Source organism: Sminthopsis crassicaudata, chromosome 5, assembly GCF_048593235.1.
Source record: "Sminthopsis crassicaudata isolate SCR6 chromosome 5, ASM4859323v1, whole genome shotgun sequence".
Taxonomy (NCBI): Eukaryota; Metazoa; Chordata; class Mammalia; order Dasyuromorphia; family Dasyuridae; genus Sminthopsis; species Sminthopsis crassicaudata.
In genome coordinates this window covers 148,142,037-148,161,380 of record NC_133621.1, presented here as the reverse complement: position 1 = coordinate 148,161,380, position 19,344 = coordinate 148,142,037, and the positions used below count along the sequence as shown (strand labels likewise).

Here is a 19,344-nt window from a genome sequence, read left to right as displayed (position 1 = left end):
CATAATAACCACCAACAATGTCTTAGTGTCCCAGTTTTTCCACGTCCCCTCCAAAGTTTATCATTATCTTTTCCTGTCATTTTAGCCAATCTGACAAGTATGCAGTAGTATCTCAGAGTTGTCTTAATTTGCATTTCTCTGATTAATAATAATTTAGATCACCTTTTCATATGACTAGAAATGGTTTAATTTTCTTCATCTGAAAGTTGCCTGTTCATATCCTTTGACCATTTATCAATTTGAGAATGGCTTATATTCTTATAAATTTGAGTCAATTCACCATGTATTTTAGAAACGATTACTTCAGTTTTTTAACTACAAAATGAAGAAAATAACAACACCTACTTCACAGGGTTATTGTAAGGATAAAATAAGGTAATACACTATCTGGTACATAGTTGACACTATATAAATGTTTATTCCCCTTCTGTTTTACATATCAGAAATAAGAGGATTACCTGAGAATAAGACAGTTAAACAATTTATTCAAGGTCACATTACTTAATAAAAGTACAAGAAGGTTTTTGAGCCCTCCTTCCTGAATATCTTTCTTATAATACCAAGCTCTCTCCCTTGAATAGTCACTGTTTGTAATACTCAAAATTTTAAAAATGGACAATTTAAAATAAAACCAGGTTAATTTTCATTCTTAACACAAGTGAACATATATTTATTACATGCCACATTTAGAATTGTTTCCTGTGATTATGAACACTACAGGTTTATTTTATTTACATTGGATGCTTAACGGAGAAATGTCATTACTAAAGGAAATATAAGTAAATGGCTATGTAAAATTCTTCAAATAACTGAGTTGCTAAATGCACAAAAGAATGTAACCTTCCAAAATAATCACTGAAATTGTAGTCTGTAAAAGTTAGTTTAAAAGCCCTTTCTTTAAAATGAACAAAAAATTAAAAAAAAAAAAACAAGCTTCCATATTGCTTATGGTATATAGTGCTTGTAAATCAGATAAGTAAAATGTAACTATTTCAAAGTTGGAATTCTTTATACTGAATCTGAAAAGAAAGACATCCTGGGTTTAATTTAGATTGACATGCTCTGAAGATTCTATTAAATTACTTTTGTGTTTAAAAGTGGTTTATTTAGTGCATTGAAAGAGACTGTTACTCCTGTCTTAGTGGAGAACAAAATGACAATAAGAACCTATTTGTTTACCACAGTCTCCCGAACTGGCAGTGAACACCATACAAGCTTAAATAATAGATAAAAAGCAAACTTTTGAAGCTAACAATTAGATTAGCAAAAGAAAAAAAAAACATGGCTATATTTTTTAAAAATCTCTGTCAAGGTTGAATTTCCTTTATAACTATATGTAGGTTACATAATTATAATCTACATACCTTGTATGACTACAAAGCTTGAAATACTTTATGATAGATCTGTGTGTGTGTGTGTGTGTGTGTGTGTGTGTGTGTGTGTGTGTGTGTTTAGTCTTTGGTTTTTATTATTCTTTGGGAAGTCAAGCCCTCCTTCCCCTTTAAGTTGAAATATCCTAATAATGGATTTCTAAAACCTTTTAAAATTGTGTCACTTCTAGCATAGATTTTTTTTTTCTGCATGCTTATTGGTCTGCCTCACCTTTCCTTCTCTACTTTATTTTCTATAAGACCACTCACTTCTACTTTCTTCCAAAGTATAAATAGGCCATGAAGTGATAAAGTTCAGATGTGGCAGCCCTGTGACTATTGTCTATGAAAACAAATTATCATAACAAACCTAGTATATCTATTCCATCTTGTGATCTGCAGGCTCTTTTTTTTCCTTAGCTAATTTTTGTTATCTGGCAAACCAATTATTTGAGACCTGGAAAGGGAGTTGAAAGGTTTTTCTGTAAACATTCTGGAAATCATTTTTCATCATACAATAGTATTCTATCACAAAAATATATCACAAGGCCATTCTCCAATTTATGGGCATCACTTCAATTTCTAATTTCTTGCTACCACAAAAAGAGCTTTATAAATATGTTTGTGCATATGTCTATTTACTTTATGTGTTTATTAACACAATTAACACAATCTATTAATGATGTGGCATTCCTGGGTCAAAGGATTTATACAATTTGATTGCAAATTAATAGACCTTTGGGCAGAGTCCCAAAGTATTCTCCAGTATGATTGGTTTAGTTCACAATTTCACCAACTTTGCATTATTGTCCCAATTTTACATCTTCTTCAACATTTATCATTCTTTTTTGTCATATTAGCCATTTTGATAGTGTCTCACACTTTTATTTTAAAAATCAGGAAATTGATATGTGAAAGGACTGACAAAGTAGCTAAAGAGTTTATAAGTGATAATGCCTGGAACAGAAACATATGTTCAAACAAGAAAGTTACAGAATAAATTAGACATTATCAATGAAGTAAAGATATTGATATTAAGATGGATGGGGGAAAGTAGGTGGGACTGTCACTCACATTTGAAGGAAGCTAGGAAAGCCAAGAAGGTGAAGATGAGGATGGGGAGAATTCCAGGCATGAGAAGCAACCAGTAAAAATACCTGGAGTTAAGAGAGAAATGTTTTATTTGAAGAACATCTAGGAGCCTCATATCACTTAGCCTTTTTTTTGCCTCAGTTTTTATAATTTCTAAAATGAGCTGGAGAAGGAAACAGCAAACCATTCCAGTATCTGTGCCAAGAAAATCCAAGATGGGGTCACAAAGAGTCAAACATCATTGCAATGAATGCACAACACGAATGGAGGGTAGAAGAAAAAGAAAGACCAGAGAAAGTAATTAAAGTTCAAGAAGACTGGAAAACTAGTAAAGGGGCAGGTTATGAATGATGTTAAACAGATAATTTTATATTTGATCCTGCAGAGAAAAGTAGGGAACCACTAGAGTTTTCTGAATGGGAAAATTAAATGGTCAAATAAGATAATGTATATTCTTTAAAAACCATTAGATGTTATATAAATATCAACTATCAATAGTAGTAATGATTCAATTAATAGAAATAGTTTTGGAAACAGCATTATATAGGGACTAGTGGATTAGCCGTGGAGTTAGGAAAGGATATGATTGAATTTTGTCTCTTACTCATACTATTAGTATGCTCTGTAGACAAGTTACTTAATTTTCAATTTAATGAGCAAGACTCTATGACAGGAAACTGCCAAGGAAGTTATACATTTGTGGAAGGAGTTCACATACTAGGAGGTCTTCATATTGATGAATTTTAAACTACACACATATGTACATACATACATAAATACACATATATTAGTAAAGGTAATAGCAAATATAACTTGAAAGTATTTGGGCAAACAAATTGTGTACAAGTTTACAAAAAACCTTTATTATTAGCTATTGATTGTTCACATATAATTGATCTCTCTATCTTTAGGTAGCTATATAAATTAGAAGGGACAAAAAATGGTATTGTTTGAAAATCATTGCTTCATCTGGTTAAGAATTTGTATTCTTGCATATATAAAATAATTACCCAAGGGTTATAATTCCAGTAATTTAAAGTCTAATCAATATCTACCATTTTATGATTATTAAAATAAAGGCAGAAAAAATGTCCGTCTTACTATTAGTCTCTAAGCTCCAAATATAATGTTAAAAGAGATTTCAAAACACATAAAACTTTTGAGAAAATGTATGAATTAATGATGTAATAAATTCTGAAAAAACTTGTGTTTCCCATGTGCAAATAGTTTATTATAATGCTTTTGAGTCCAATATTATTTCAATTTATTTTTATAAGGTTTTTAACATGCTATTTACTTAATTTGCCTACAGTGTAAGAGAACTGAGTGTTAAAAAACAAATGTTTTCAGATATTTTTCTTATAACTTTTGAATTATCCATCTTCATAAATCTAATCTTATTAGAGTGGAACCCAAATACAAAAGGTCATTTCAGTCTGTCTAGATATACACATATGCACATATATATCTGTATCTATTCTTCCTTCCAGTTTACCTATGTATATTCTCAAAATAATTTGGTTTAAATTAGACCTCATAATTTTCACTGTGCCTCTGTCTATTTTCCCAATTTCTCACTGGATCTATCTCTCTTTTTGTCTCTCTGTCTCTTTCCCTCCTTTCTTCCCTCCCCATATATGTATTTATGTAAAATATGCTTACACGTAAACATATTTCTGCAAATGTATATGTACATATATTGTGTGTTTTATTAGTACCTAGCACTGATATTTTTCATCTTAGTATATTATAATGAATTTTTGTTAAATTAAGAAAGGTACACTCTCATTAACAAATGTGCAGTGGATTAAATCATTTACAAGTATTTCTTCAGTAATGGAAACAATGTATTATTTTGTGTTCATTAAAAGGAATACAGAAAAGGAAAGAAAAAAGGTTTATGCCTGAAAATCAATCTGATTTTCTTAGCCTTTATATCAAACAAAATATTTCAACAATTTTAATAAAGCATCTTTATGGTTTGAAAATAATTTAACCATGGAGCTAATTTATCAGGATAAAATAATTCTCTAAAGTGAATTTTATTTTCATATGGTTTTTCATTTATATGACTACATAATGAAAGCTTGTGAATATATATATATATTTTTCAACTTTATATATGCATGAGTTTAATTTAGCATTTTTATGTGAAATTACAATTATCAAGTTGTTACATTTTATATGGTTTTGTGTTATAAAATTTTTGTTGATACAAATAGTGTAACAAACATATTTGGTAATATGTATAATATTTAACAAAAATATGACCAAATAAAAGCAGGATAAAGACATGGAATTCTTATTTGAAAAACCTCAATTGGAGGGACAGTGTCAAGATGGTGGAATAAAAGCAGAGGCTCACCTAAGCTCTCCCCCAAACCCCTCCAAATACCTTTAAATAATGACTCAATAAATTCTGTCACATCAAAACCCGCAAAAACAGATGGAGTGGAATAATTTTCTAGCCCAAGAAAATTTAGAGGATTGGTAGGATGGTTTGTCTCACCAAGGTGAGAATGGAGCACAATCAGTCCAGTGTAGGCCTGCATAACCTTAGCTCCAGCAAATGGGGGCAGGTTTTATGAGGCACTCAGTCAGCAGTAGCATCTGCCAGAGCTCTCATCCCATAGACAGTAAGAGGGTGTATCCACTAATCATAAGGAGATTACAGGAGTCTCTTTGTTAGCACTGAGGTAGGACTTTGTTGCTTTTCCCATATTCAGATCCTAGAACACAATCCTGGCTAGTGGCCCCAGAGTGGAAAGCCCTAGCACATGAGAGATTGCAGCCTCAGTGATTCAGGGATGCTCCCTCACAGTTCCAGGGCAGAAAAGAGTGTGATCACTAACAAACCAGAACACAGAAAAAGATCCTTACCATAGAAAGTTATTATGATGACAATATCAAAACACACACTCAGAAGATAACTAAGTCAAAGTTTCTACATCCAAAACTTCCAAGAAAAAATATGAAATTTTCTCAAGCCATGAAAGACTTCAAAAAGACTTTTTAAAAAGTAAAAGAAATAGAAGGAAATGGGAAGAGAAATGAAAATGATGTGAGAAAATCATAAAAACCAAGTCAACATCTTGGTAAAGGAGTAACATACACAAAAAAATAATGAAGAAAATATCACCTTAAAAAGCTAAATTGACTAAATGGAAAGTGAGGTACAAAAATTCACTGAAGGAAAATAAAAACTCCTTTAAAAAAGTAGAATTGGCCAAATGAGAAGAAAAGCCACTGAAGAAAGCAACTACTTTAAAAGTAGAATTGGACAAATGGAAAAATACAAAATACAAAAGCTAACTGAAGAAAACAATTACTTAAAAATGAGAACTGAGAAAATTGGAGCTAATAACTTTCTAAGAAATCAAGGAACAATAAAATAAAACCAAAAGAATGAAGAAATATAGGCCATGTGAACTATCTCACTGACCTGGAAACTAGATCCAGAAGAGATAACTTAAGAATTATTTAACTTCCTGAAAGCCATACCAAGAAAAGGAAAGACATCATTTTTCAAGAAATTGTCAGAGACTACAAAATAGCATTTCCACTCCTTCTGTTTTTGCCCATTTACATTTTTGCTTTCCTTCTCAGATTATTTTTATCTTATTTCTAAGTCCGATGTTTCTTGCGCAGCAAAATAACTGTATAGATATGTGTGTATGTATATGTATTGTGTTTAATATATACTTTAACATATTTAATATGTATTGCTTTTACCTGCCATCTCTAGATGAGGGGGTGAGGGGAAGGAGGGAAAAAGTTGGAACAGAAGGTTTTGCAAGGGTCAATGCTGAAAAATTACCCATGCATATATCTTGTAAATAAAAAGCTATAATAAAATAAATTTAAAAAACAAACAAATAAATAAAAGAAATTGTCAAGAAAACTGCATGATATTCTATAACCAGAGGGTAAAATAGAAATTAAAAGAATCCACCTATTACTTCCTAAAAGAGATCCCCAAATGAAAACTTCCAAGAATATTATAGACAAATTTTGAGCTTTTAGGTACAGTAGAAAATATTGCAAGCAGCCAAAAAAGAAACAATTCAAGTACCATGGAGGCAAAGGCAGGATTAATAAGATTATATAAATTAGCTTATATAAGATAACAGCTATTACATTGAAGTATTGGAGGATTTGGAATAAGATGTTCTAGAGCTAAAATTACAATCAAGAGATACCTACTCAAGAAATCTGATTGTAATATCAGGGGGAAATGGATATTGAATGAAATAAAGGACTTTTTCATGAAAATACTAAATAGATATAGAACATTGACTTTCAAATATTACTCTAAAAGTATAAAAAGGTAAACATAAAAGGAAAATCAGAAGGCACTTAATAAGGTTAAACTGGTTATATTCGTATATGGGGAAGATGATACTTGTAACTCATAAAAAACTTTCTCATTATTAGGACAGATAGAGTATATGTAGACAGAGAGGACAGATGTTAGTTGAATATTCAGGGAATATATATAAAAAATAAATTAAGTTGTAAGGAAGGAATATACTGAGATAAAGGGAAAGTGAGATATAAAATGGTATAAACTATTCACACATAAAAAAGACAAGAAAAAGTTTTTACCATCATGGGGAAGTGGGAGAGATAAGAGAGTGGGTGAACCTTATTCTCAGCAGAATTGACTCAAAGAGGGAATAACACAGACGTTCAATTGGATATAGAATTCTATCTTACCTGATAGAATAGTAGGAGAATAAGAGGGATAAGGGGATAAGAAAAGGGAAAGGAGGATGATAGCAGAGAGGGCAGATTGGTAGTCAGAAGCACAATATTTGAAAAGGGACGAAGCAAGAGAGAGAATAGAATAAACGGGGAAAATATGCTTACCAGGAGTAATTGACGGGAAAATTTGAAGCAATTCCTCTGATAAAGGCCTCCTTTCTCAAACATATAGAGAAATGACTTAATATAAAAATAAGAACCCTTTCCACAAATGATAAGAAAATAAAGATAGTTTTCAGATAAACTAATCAAGCTACTTATAGCTATGTGAAAAATACTTTTACTATTGATTGGAGAAATGCAAATTAAAATAATTCTGAACTACTATCAAATAGTAGTTATATACCCATTAATTTGGCTAATAGGACAGAAAAAGAAGTTGACAATTTTTTTTTGTGAAAGGGATGTGGGAAAACGAGATATTAATATATTGTTGATGGAATGACTGATTCAACCATTTTGTAGTGCAATTTGGAACTATGTCCAAAGGACTTTAAAACCAAGCATACCCTTTACTATACCATTACAGGTCTATATCCCAGAAGAGATTTTTTTTTTAAAAGAAAAGGATCTATATGGACAAAAAATATTTATAACACTTCTTTTTGGGGGGCAAAGAATTGGAAATTGGGGGATGCCCATCAGTTGGAAAATGGATGAATAAATTGTAGTATATGATTATGATAGAATACTATTATGCTATAAGAAATGATGAGCAGAATGCTCTACAAAAACCTGGAAAGACTTCCGTGAACTGAGGCAAAGTGAAATGTACTGTGTAAAGCAACAATAATAATGTAAAATGATCAGCTGTGAATGGCATAACTATTCTCGCAATACAATAATCCAAGACAATACTGATAGACTTATGATGAAGAATTCTATCCATACTCAGAGAAAAAACTGATGGTGTCTGGATGCAGATTAAAGCATATGTTTTAAATTTTATTTTTGATGGTTTTTCTTTTCATCTATATTTTCTTTCACAATATGACTATTATTGGCATGTTTTGTATAACTACACATCTAAAATCTATATTGAATTGCTTGTATTCCCAATAGAAGGGATAGGGAGGGATGAAAAGGACAGAATCTGGAAATCAAAGTTTTTAAATGAATGTTAAAGATTTAGAGAAAATAAAATTTAAAAAAAAAACTGAATTATGAAGGAAAGTTGAGTATACCTGCTCAACACATAAATGTTTTCAACCTTTTTTCAGAATACCTTACAGACAGCTATAAGATCCTTTCCTTGTAACAAAGAAAATAGGTAAAAATAACTATGAACGTGATTGGCTTTAACAGCATAGAAAGTCCTTCTCCAAGCTTGCTGTTATCCACCTATTTACCAAGAAATGAGAAATATATTCATCATTTTCTTTCTGACTTCAAAATTGTACATTACAATTAATCAGGAGCTGTCTTTAAGCACTGGTTTCTTTTAAATTTTTGTAGTCATTTTGAATATTTTTTCTCAACCTGCTTTATTAGACATAATTACATATGAGCCTTCTCATATGTTAGGTTTTTTTTCCCACATAGGTTCTTCCATTGTTTTCTTTTTCTCATTCTGTAGCATATTCCACATTATTTACATATGGCAATTGCTTCAGGTATTCACTGTTCAATGGGTACCTACTTTGTTACAAGAAGGTCTTTGCTAACTTAAAGAACTGCTTTGAAATTTTAGTATATATTGAACTTTCTTTTCTGTTATTGATCTCCTTGCAGTGTTTGCCTTGGGAGTGGGATTACTGGGTCAAAAGTTATATATGTGTCATTGATTTTTCTTGAATAACTCTAAATCATTTTTCTTATTGGTTAGAAACAATCTACAACTCTCCCATCAATATATTAATATGCTATCTTCCCCTAGATCCTCTAATATTAACTTTTCCAACCTTTTACTTTTCTGCTGATTTACTGCGTTTGATGTATTAAAGCTCAATTCTTTTCATTGTTGATCCTCTTGTTCATAATTTCAATATTTTACTATTATTTCATTGTTGACAGTTTGAATTTCTTCTTTTTAAATATATGTATATTCCTTGACCCTGTATCCACTGGGTATCTGGGCTCTTTCTACTAGATCATATTCTCTCCCCTGAAACTACCTTATATATAATTTTGTAAACCCTTACAAGCTTTATTATGGAATCATTGCTGCTAATTATGTTAGAAAATTCTTGAAAGTGTTCTTCCATTTCCCACCTGGAATAAGAAAATAGCTACTTAGTATATTCAGTCCATAGAAATTGTGTTTTTATTGCTGCTTTGAGAGCTGAAATAGGAATACAAGATTATAACCTTAGCATCTTATTTTCCTGTCACTTATAAACATCCTACGCAACTTGGTTAGTTGTGGAAAATTTATGTCATCCATCTGGGTATATATACTAGTAATGCAAATGGAAGAAATCTGTCCCTTCCCAAAAGGAGGGAGGACAATGTGCTCTACCCAAATTGATCAAATTCTACACATTGCTCCCTGCCTACATTTTAATATAGACTTTTTTAAACAGAGTTGTTACATTGCTAAAAGGTGGTAGTTGTAGTTGTTTTAAAAGAAGATAAAGACAAACTAATTCTACTGTATCCCAACCACATTATAAATATCTCCTTTGTGTAGCATCTTGCAGGAACATGCAAATTACAAGGGTGGTGAGAGTCACAATTGAGAAATGGTGTTGTATGTTTCTAAGAATTGCTTAAGACAATTACTATAGGTAGCAATTGCTCCCTAAATTTCTTTCAGAAATGTTTCAGAAGAACATCTGAAGAAATTTGTGCTGTCTTAATCTGTCACACTATTAAATTGACAGATTACTAATTATAGTTCATACCAAAAAATCACTAAGATTAAATATCTCATACAAACTCGCAAAAACTAGAAATTCACAGTTCAATAGTAAAGTGTCCAATATTTTGTCACAATAAAGGTGCCATGCAAAAATGTTAATTTGACACTCTGTGGTGGCTCAGTAATAGTCTATTAATATTGAACTGTGAACGTGTTTACATTTCTCTGAGAAAGTTAAAAGATTCTTTCCAGTGAAGAGAGGGGAAAGAAGAGAGGAAAAGCTAATATAGATGGAAAGGGGGAAAAATTATGTCCTTCTCCCTTGTTAAGGGACTTGTGGACTAATTGAATCTCTATACTCCATTTTTATAGGTATTTTGTTTCTAACAGTAGTTATGCCCAGAATAATGAAGTAGATGAGAAAAAGAAGCCATCTAGCTATTTATATCAGGACAGGCAATGAAGTTCAGTTTGGACTGGTATTTTAAACTTGTGTCTTGGTTTTTGTTTTTTGTTTTTTTTCCCTTCAGCATAAAAGACTGTTTTATTCCATAAACTATATTTCAGAGTTAGATTAGATTGGAATGTAAGTGTCTCTCCATACCATTTTTTAAAATAAATAAGTAAATACAGATTATAATATTATGATAGACTGTAAAATTGTTGAGAACAGGGACTGTTTCATTTTTGTCCTTTGCCTTTTTTTTTTCCAGCACAGCTCATAGCAAGCAATAAATGTTCATTGACTGACTTACTGACTTTATATTCCTGGCAAAGTCTCAGTCTCTCTCTCTCTCTCTCTCTCTCTCTCTCTCTCTCTCTCTCTCTCTCTCTCTCTCTCTCTCTCTCTCTCTTTCTCTCTCTCTCTCTCTCTCTCTTTCTCTCTCTCTCTCTCTCTCTCTCTCTCTCTCTCTCACACACACACACAAATGTGTGTGTGTGTGTGTGTGTGTGTATGCTTAATAATTGTTTTGTTTTGTTTTTAATTTGTTGGCTAGGGAAAACATTCGAGGTATTTTCTTTTGTGTTGTTGCTATTTAGACTGATTCAATCTTCATTAGGACAATTTCAAAAAGTTGTGAGAAGCCCTTTTTGAGCAATCTATCGCTTGTCTTCTATAAGGTGAAGGAAAATGTCCAAAATGTAACTCTTGCCACCCAACTTATTGGTAAGAAAAAAGAAGGTCTTCTCCAGGAATGGTGAATAACATGTCCTGCTAAAAATTTTGAGTTTTTCCTTTTATTTTACCCTGCAAAACCTATTGAGATATCATTCTATATACAAAATAAGCCCACACAAAGTATTAGCCTTTTTATATATTACTGACAAAGTAATATAATCAACAAGAGATAGAAAGAGAAATTCCATTTAAAATTACTATATACAAAATAAAATACTTGGGGAGTCTATCTGCCAAGACAAACTCAACAACTATATGAACACATTACAAAACACTTTTTACACAAATAAAGTCAGATATAAACAATTGGGAAAATATTGACTGTTCATGGCTAGGCTGAACCTAATATAATAAAAATGACAATTCTGCCTAAATTGGCTTACTTGTTCAGTGCCATGCCAATAAAACTGTCAAAAACTTATTTTATAGAAATAGAAAAAAACAAAAAATTGCATTCATTTGAAAGAACAAAAGGTCAAGAATGTCAAGAGAATTAATAAAAAAAAATACTAAGTATGTTGGCTTATCAATACCAGACCTAAAACTATATTACAAAGCAGCAGTCATCAAAACCATTTAGTACTGATTAAGAAATAGAGTGATGGGTCAATGAAATAATTTAGAAAAACAAGACACAATAATCAAGGCCTATAGCAATCTAATATTTGATAAATCCCCAAATAAGCTTCTGGAAAAAGAAGTCACTATTTGATAAAAATTGCTGGGAAAACTGGAAAATAATATCTCAGAACTCAGCAAAGATCTTACACCCCATACCAAATTAAAATCAAAATGGGTACATAAATTGGACATAAATGATGATACCATAAACAAATTAGGAGAGCAAGTGATAATTTACCTATCACATCTTTGGAGAAGAAAGGAATTTATGACCAAGGAATAAAAGGATATGAAAACAACTTTAATTACATTAAATTAAAAAGGGTTTGCACAAAAAATAAAAGAGACAAGATTAAAGGAGAAGAACATAGCTGGGAAAATCTTTACAGACAGTATTTCTGTTAAAAATATCATTTCTAAAATATATAACTATGTCAAATTTAGAAGAATTCAAGTCATTCTCCAATTGATAAATGGTCAAAGGACATGAACAGATAATTTTCAGTTGATGAAATTAAAATCATCGATATGGAAAAAATGCTCTAAATCACCATTGATTAAAGAAAGGCAAATTAAAACAATTCTGAGGTACACCTCATACCTCTCTCTCTAACCTCACCTTCGACTAAGCTGAAAGAAAAAAGAATAAAAAGGTGGTGTGCATGTAGGAAAACTGGGAACAGTAATACATTGATGATGGAGTTTTGAAATGATCCAACTATTCTGGAGAGCAATCTGAAACTATGCCAAGGATATAAAACTGTGCATACCCTTTGACCCAGCATTGTCATTACTTGGTCTATATCTCAGGCAAATCTTTTTTTTTTTTTTTAATTTTATCTATAGTCATTTTATTTTATTTTTTATTATAGCTTTGTATTTACAAAACATATGCATAGGTTACTTTTTGACAATGACCCTTGCAATACCTTCTGTTCTAACTTTTCTCCTCTTCCCCCCCTCACCCTCTCCCCTAGATAGCAGGTAGTCCAATACATATTGAATATGTTAAAGTATATGTTAAATCCAATATATGTGTACATATTTATATGTTATCTCACTGCACAGGAAAAAATCAGATCTAGAAAGAAAGAAAAAAAAAACTGAGAAGGAAAACAAAAATGCTAGCAAACAATAACAGAATAACAGAACAGTGAAACAATAACAGAATAACAGAACAGTGAAAATGCTATGTTGTGGTCCACACTCATTTCTCAGGTAAATCATAAAGGAGAGAAAAGAATCCACATGTGCAAAAATGTTTGCAGCAGCTCTTTTTATGATAGCAAAGAATTGGAAAATGAGTAGATGCCCATCATGTGGGGAATGGCTCAATAAGCTGTGGTATGTGAAGGTAATAGAATATCATTTTTTCTATAAAAATAATGAACAAGCTGCTTTTAGAAAGGCTTGGAAAGATTTACATGAACTGATGATGTGGAATACATTATACACAATAAAAGCAATAATGTGAGGACCAACTATGAAAGAATTGGTTTTTCTCTGTAGATCAGTGATCAAAAGTAATCCCAATATACTTTGGACAAAAAATGCCATCTACATCCAGAAAAAGAACTAAGGAGACTGAATGAAAATCAACACATGCTAACTTCTTTCTTCTGTTTTTTTTGTTTTGTTTTGTTTTGTTTTTATATCTTCTATGGCTTTTTTTCCCCATTTGCTCTGATATTTCTCTCCCAACATAATTCATAAAGCAAGGTGTATTAAAAATAAATAAATTTACTAGGAAAAAAAAGATGTCATCCTGTGGAACATAGTAGATACTAACTACTAATACTTGACAACAAATAATGATTGATTTGATTTGACTATCAACTACTTCTGTAACATCTTTGGCAAGTGGTCATCTAATCTCTGCTTGTATAATTCCATAAAAGAGAACTTTGTATCTCCAGTTAAAATAATAAAAGACTTTTGACATCATTTAATATAAAGCTTTTATTCTACATATCATGAAAGAAAAACTCAAGGGGATGAAATGGCATGCCCAAAGTCACCAATGAGTACCAGAGCCAGGATTCAAAAACAGACTAATTCCTACTCTAGTGCATGACCTCATTTTTGAACAATGGTTTTGATACCAGAAGGGAAAATTCCATTAGGAATAGACATGGTCTCCAGGTCTCGATAATGACAAGTTTATTTATAGCTTTTGCAGGAGGAATGAGATTTTTCTGCCCTGTAGACTACCATCAGCTTTTAAGTATTGAGGGTCTTTTCTCTACCCCACCAGCTAGATATGAGGATTGAAAAACTATGCTATAAAACCCTTCTAAAGTTCATAAGTCATACAAAAACCAGGTAACAGGTGGGATTTGGCCTTAAAGCTATAGTCTACAAAGTCCTTAATTAAAATATGGATCTACAACTTTTTTTTCTTTATGAGCTACTATTGATGTTTTTGAAATGTGTGTGTTGGAAGTTGAAAGAACCATAGGGAACAACCAATTAAGAATCCGTTGTAGACCTGTTGGTGGTCCTGGAATATTTAACAGTGTTAGAGATGTTGGAGGGCATTTAGTACAATATCCTTATTTTTTTGATAAGGAAACTGAGGCCCCAGAAATTATGAGACTTGCCCAAGTTTGCATCTCACAAAGACTCCATTCTCTGCTTATGCAAAGGGATAAAATCATCATAAAACAAACACAAGTGGCAAACCATTGCAACTTTATGAGTATTTGATTTATGTTTTATCTTTGAATGAAAATGTACAGTTACTTTCAGAGAAGTTATACTTGAAATGAAGATATTTTAATTCCAATTAGAAGCTCTGAGCATTTTTGCTAACATTTTTAATTGGTAGAATACATTCCTAAAAGTAAGTTCTACAAATTTATAAGTTATTGCATTATTAATTCCTGAGAGCTATCTTCTAGGAATAACCAATAAAATAATTTCCATTCAAATGAAATATCTCTTACTTATCCTAGTGACTGGTTTTAAAAAATATTTAGAAGAAAAATAGCTAAAGGTTGGTTAATGAAATTGCTATTAATCATTGTGAGAGAGAGACGAATTCACAAGAACACACTCTAATTTACATCACTTTTGCTATGCTTTTGCCAGCACTGCTGTTAAAGGGTAACAAACAAGTATTTATGAAAAGATCAGGTTTGTGATTAAAATAATTCATTTGCAAAACTCAGAAAACAGTATCAGAGCATGCGAACTGTGCGCTTCCAACTGGAGAACCCAGTATTTGTAATAAATTCCTTTTGCTCTGGATGAGTTCTGCATTTTCAATGAGGTTAACTTGGCAACATTCTAGTTGATTTTAATAAAAATAGCTGCTTTGAGGACAGGGAGCTGAGGTTGCCAAATTTACAGCTGCCTTGCACAATTACTCTTACACCTCCTTCAGGGCTACTTAGAACCAGTAAGCAAATTAAGTGTATCGATTGCAATTTTTTTGGACTAACCTTTTTTTTTTTTTTTTTAAAGGAATAAACTTGATTCCTTTTAGTATGTGTCTGTTCAGAGTGATCTCTTTTCTTTTCAGCCATAACACAAAGACAACATCATGGCTGGATCCACGACTTGCGAAAAAGGCTAAACCTCCAGAAGAGTGCAAAGAAAATGGTAGGTTATTAAGTTTTTTCTGCTGTTTCTAGAGTGAATTTTTGAATTTTTGTCATTATTAAAAGAACACTTTACCTCAGGAGGGAGATCCTGTAGTTACTGTTGGGAGATAGATGAGAAACTCGGCATTTCAATGATGCCATGTGGTTGGGCTTTTTCTCTCTGATGATACTGTGCTGAATATCACACCCGGGTGCTCACTGTTGGTTGTGTTTGACTCCTGGACCGACTTCCCCACCTACCACGAAGGACTTTTGTTTGCAGTATGTCTCTCTGGGGACTCTGATCTTTGAATCGGAATGAGATATGGTGTGTGTGAAGAACCAGCATGTGTTTGGATTATGAATAGGATTTGATTTATTCTTAAAGGTATAGTACTTTACCTACTAGTAGTTTAAGAGCCAGCAATAGTAATGGTTGTGTCTTTAAAAATGTTTAATTGATAACTGATATGTGAGAAAATACTAGTCAATAATAATCCAAGGCCAAACTTTTGGAATTATAACCAAAAAAAATGATTAAAGAGAAGATAGGAAATATTTGAAATAAATCTTTTTTCTCAAAAAACAATATTACACTTGTAGCTATAGCAATATGATAGATATTACTTTTTCAACTATCAACTTGATTTCTTTCTAAATTAAATATTTTAAGTGAATATTTTTGATTAAATCCAAATTCAGAAAAAATGTATGTGTATTTTATTGTATTTCCAAAAGTTTATCAGTGTATTGGAATTGCTCTTATTAAAAAGCAACTGTTTTGTTGATCTAATGATACTTTTCATCAATCTTGAGTAATTGATGAATGTAGGCTTTGTTTATTTGATCAGCCAATTCTATTTTGTATAGATAAAAGACAGTAGCACTGATGATATTTGTAATTATTCAAAATACTGGATCACTTGTTTGTTATGGGGTCATTTCATACTTAGGAGAATGTCTCTGTTTTTAAAGAATTCCAAATTGTAAGAAACTGTTTAATTTTAGAAGTAGTTCTGACTTTCTGAGAATTTACATGAATTGTTCTTAATCCTCATATTGTACTCAGTTTGTACAATGCTAGGACTATAAAGGAATGAAGACATGGTATGGGTCTATAGATAAATATATATATATATATATATATATATATATGTATATATATATATATATATATATATATATATACATATATATATATATATATATATATATATGTATGTATGCACTTATTTACATAAGAGTTGGTTTGGATTTATTTCCTAATCACATGATTTGGCTACTTGACATTCTGGACTTTTAAGACTGATTAAGTTTGGGTAATATAATTGGATATAATTGTGTTACTTGTAATGATATATGAATTTAAGTTACTTCAACTGTTGTATATGAGTTGCTTGATCATTGTTAGTAATTATTAGTTTATCCTTATAAAACTAATTAAATTATTTTATGGCCCATTGACGTCAAACTTCTTAAATGTAGTTTATTGATTTTTCTTTTTTTTTTTGAGTTATTCATCTCATATTTCAAAGCTCTAGAGGTTAAACTTGATGAAAAATCTGGGGAAAGGCATGAAGAACAGATATATTTGACACTTTTTAATAGATGGTTCCTAATTTTTCAATGTGTATACTTGTCTTCTCCTTAAGTGAGTAGATACTTGATATCAGCAACCTATGTACCATATCATAAAAATGTAACTAAATACTTTAGAATGTAAACTAATTCTCTTCATTGTTTCCATTTTGATTATTGTTTTCTTTCATTTTTCCATAAAGCAAACCACTTTGGATTGTAAAATATTTGCTTAAAAAATCAACTAAAGATAGTTGACATTCTGTTAAACATAATTGGAATGAGATTGAGAAGCTTTGTGATATAATAGAAAGGTAATTGTACTTAGAATAAGAATTCATGTATATAATAGAAAGGTAGTTGTACTCAGAATCAGAATGCATAAGGTCAGGTTCCAATTCTGTCACTCTCTGGTCATTTGGATTAGAGATTATGGAATAATTCTGGGAAAAGGAGGAATAAGATGTATCTGGGAACAAAACGTAGGAAATTCAGCATTTTTCCATGCCTAAAATTGTTACAGGTTATATATAGATAGCTGTATATATAGAGATAGACATTGTATGTAAGTTTCTGGGTTGGTAGTTGGTAGACTGACAGGCCTGAAGTGGGGAAGACTCATTTCATGAGTTCAAATCTTGCTTCAGACACTAGATGTGTGACTTTAGGCAAGTAACTTAACCTTGTTTGCCTCAGTTTCTCATCTGTAAAATGATCTGAAGAAGAAATTGCAAAGTACTCCAGTATCTTTATCAAGAAAATCTGTCATAAAAAGTTGGACATGATTGAAAGACTGAACAACAAAAACGAAAATGTACAAGTATATATAGTATCACATATAAGAATATATGTATTTATATAAGAATATATAAAATAGTAATATTTAATATTTTAGAAGGAGAAATATCATAAGCATTAGGTTTTCACAAGACCCCTATATATATATATATACATATATATATATATATAATAAGAAACAGTATATATATATATATATATATATATATATATATATATATATATATATATACAGAGAGAGAGAGAGAGAGAGAGAGAGAGAGAGAGAGAGAGAGAGAGAACAATTTTGCAAATATCTAATAGAGGGAGTGCTGAGAACCTGGGTTTAAGTACAACCTTAGACAATTACTAATGTGTATGACTCTGGGCAAGTCACTTAACCAATTGCCTCCAAAAATAAAAATGTGTGTGTATAAAATTCAGGCTAGGAAGATATAGTAAATAAGAAAGGAGGAATCAACTGACAATGTATAAACTTGTCGACTTTATGGGGAATAGAGTTGAGGGCAAATATTCTTTTATGGCTACAAATAGAGTTAATATAATAATCTTTTGGGGAGGGAAGCAATAATGGCTCAATGTGACACAATTGTCATTATTGCAAAAAAAGTGCAAAAGTACATATTATTAAAAAGTAGATAGACTGTCCTTTGTATAGAAATAGCCACACAAATATAGCTCTGTAAAACCATGTACAACCTACTACTTGAAATACTAAATTTTAAAAGTACTAGAATATTATGTTGTGTCATTTTGTATCTGTACTTTTTTGGCCTAAGAAACCTATTTTTAAAATGGAACTGGCAAAAGTATTTGGTCTTCTGAGTATCTACATGTACATGCTAGGCCCTGATTGTTAGCATATTTGTGTGATGGTTGTTTCAAGTAAGTGCCACTATTTTTCAAAACTACTTCGTAAGATGAATCTGGCTGACAAAACCACATTATGTCTTCATTCTCATGAGAAATCTACATTTTAATTTTACTTTTTATTTGCTCTATTCTGAGATCTTCCAGTGTCAAAATCATTCCTGGGCCAACTGAACAATCAACTTCTTTGCACAGTTCTACAAATAGTCAACAGACTAAAAATATTGCAAGGCTAACCTCTGTCTTAAAATCCACATAGAACAAGACTTTCCATTCTATTCCATCTGTGAAATTTTGCATTCTGAAATTTGACAAAAATTTCTCATTCTAGTTCAGTTTTATTGATATTGCTAAAATCTTCCATTTCTCTTTCTAAGACATATGTTAATTAGGGCATAATTGATAATAGATAAGTAGAAATTTTTTCGTGATTTTTGTTTTTTTCAAAAGCATTTTGATTGGGACATGCCTTTTATCATATCCTTAATTAAGTTCTGGTCTCCTAAGTTAATTCTATGAAATTGACAGTTAACTTAATGGATAAATAGCTTAATTTTTTCAATTAAATTTCTCTTTTTAGACAGTATAGAGTAGTAAGATAGCTTTAGAATAAATCTTTATAAAATGCCTTGGTAAGGGAATCTACTAGAATTTGAACTATGTTGAACTTGCTCTGCTAATAATAAA

The 19,344-nt window shown here is 31.2% G+C and overlaps 1 protein-coding gene across 5 annotated transcripts in view; it reads left to right on the top strand.

Moving 5' to 3' along the window:
* MAGI2 (membrane associated guanylate kinase, WW and PDZ domain containing 2) overlaps nt 1-19,344 on the top strand; it is a 1,692,369-nt gene that overhangs the window by 1,124,072 nt on the left and 548,953 nt on the right. For all 5 annotated transcript variants that reach the window (XM_074268482.1, XM_074268481.1, XM_074268480.1 and 2 more), the window contains exon 6: nt 15,351-15,430. In XM_074268482.1, coding sequence (XP_074124583.1) covers nt 15,351-15,430 — 80 coding nt within the window. The remainder of the gene's footprint in view (nt 1-15,350; nt 15,431-19,344) is intronic.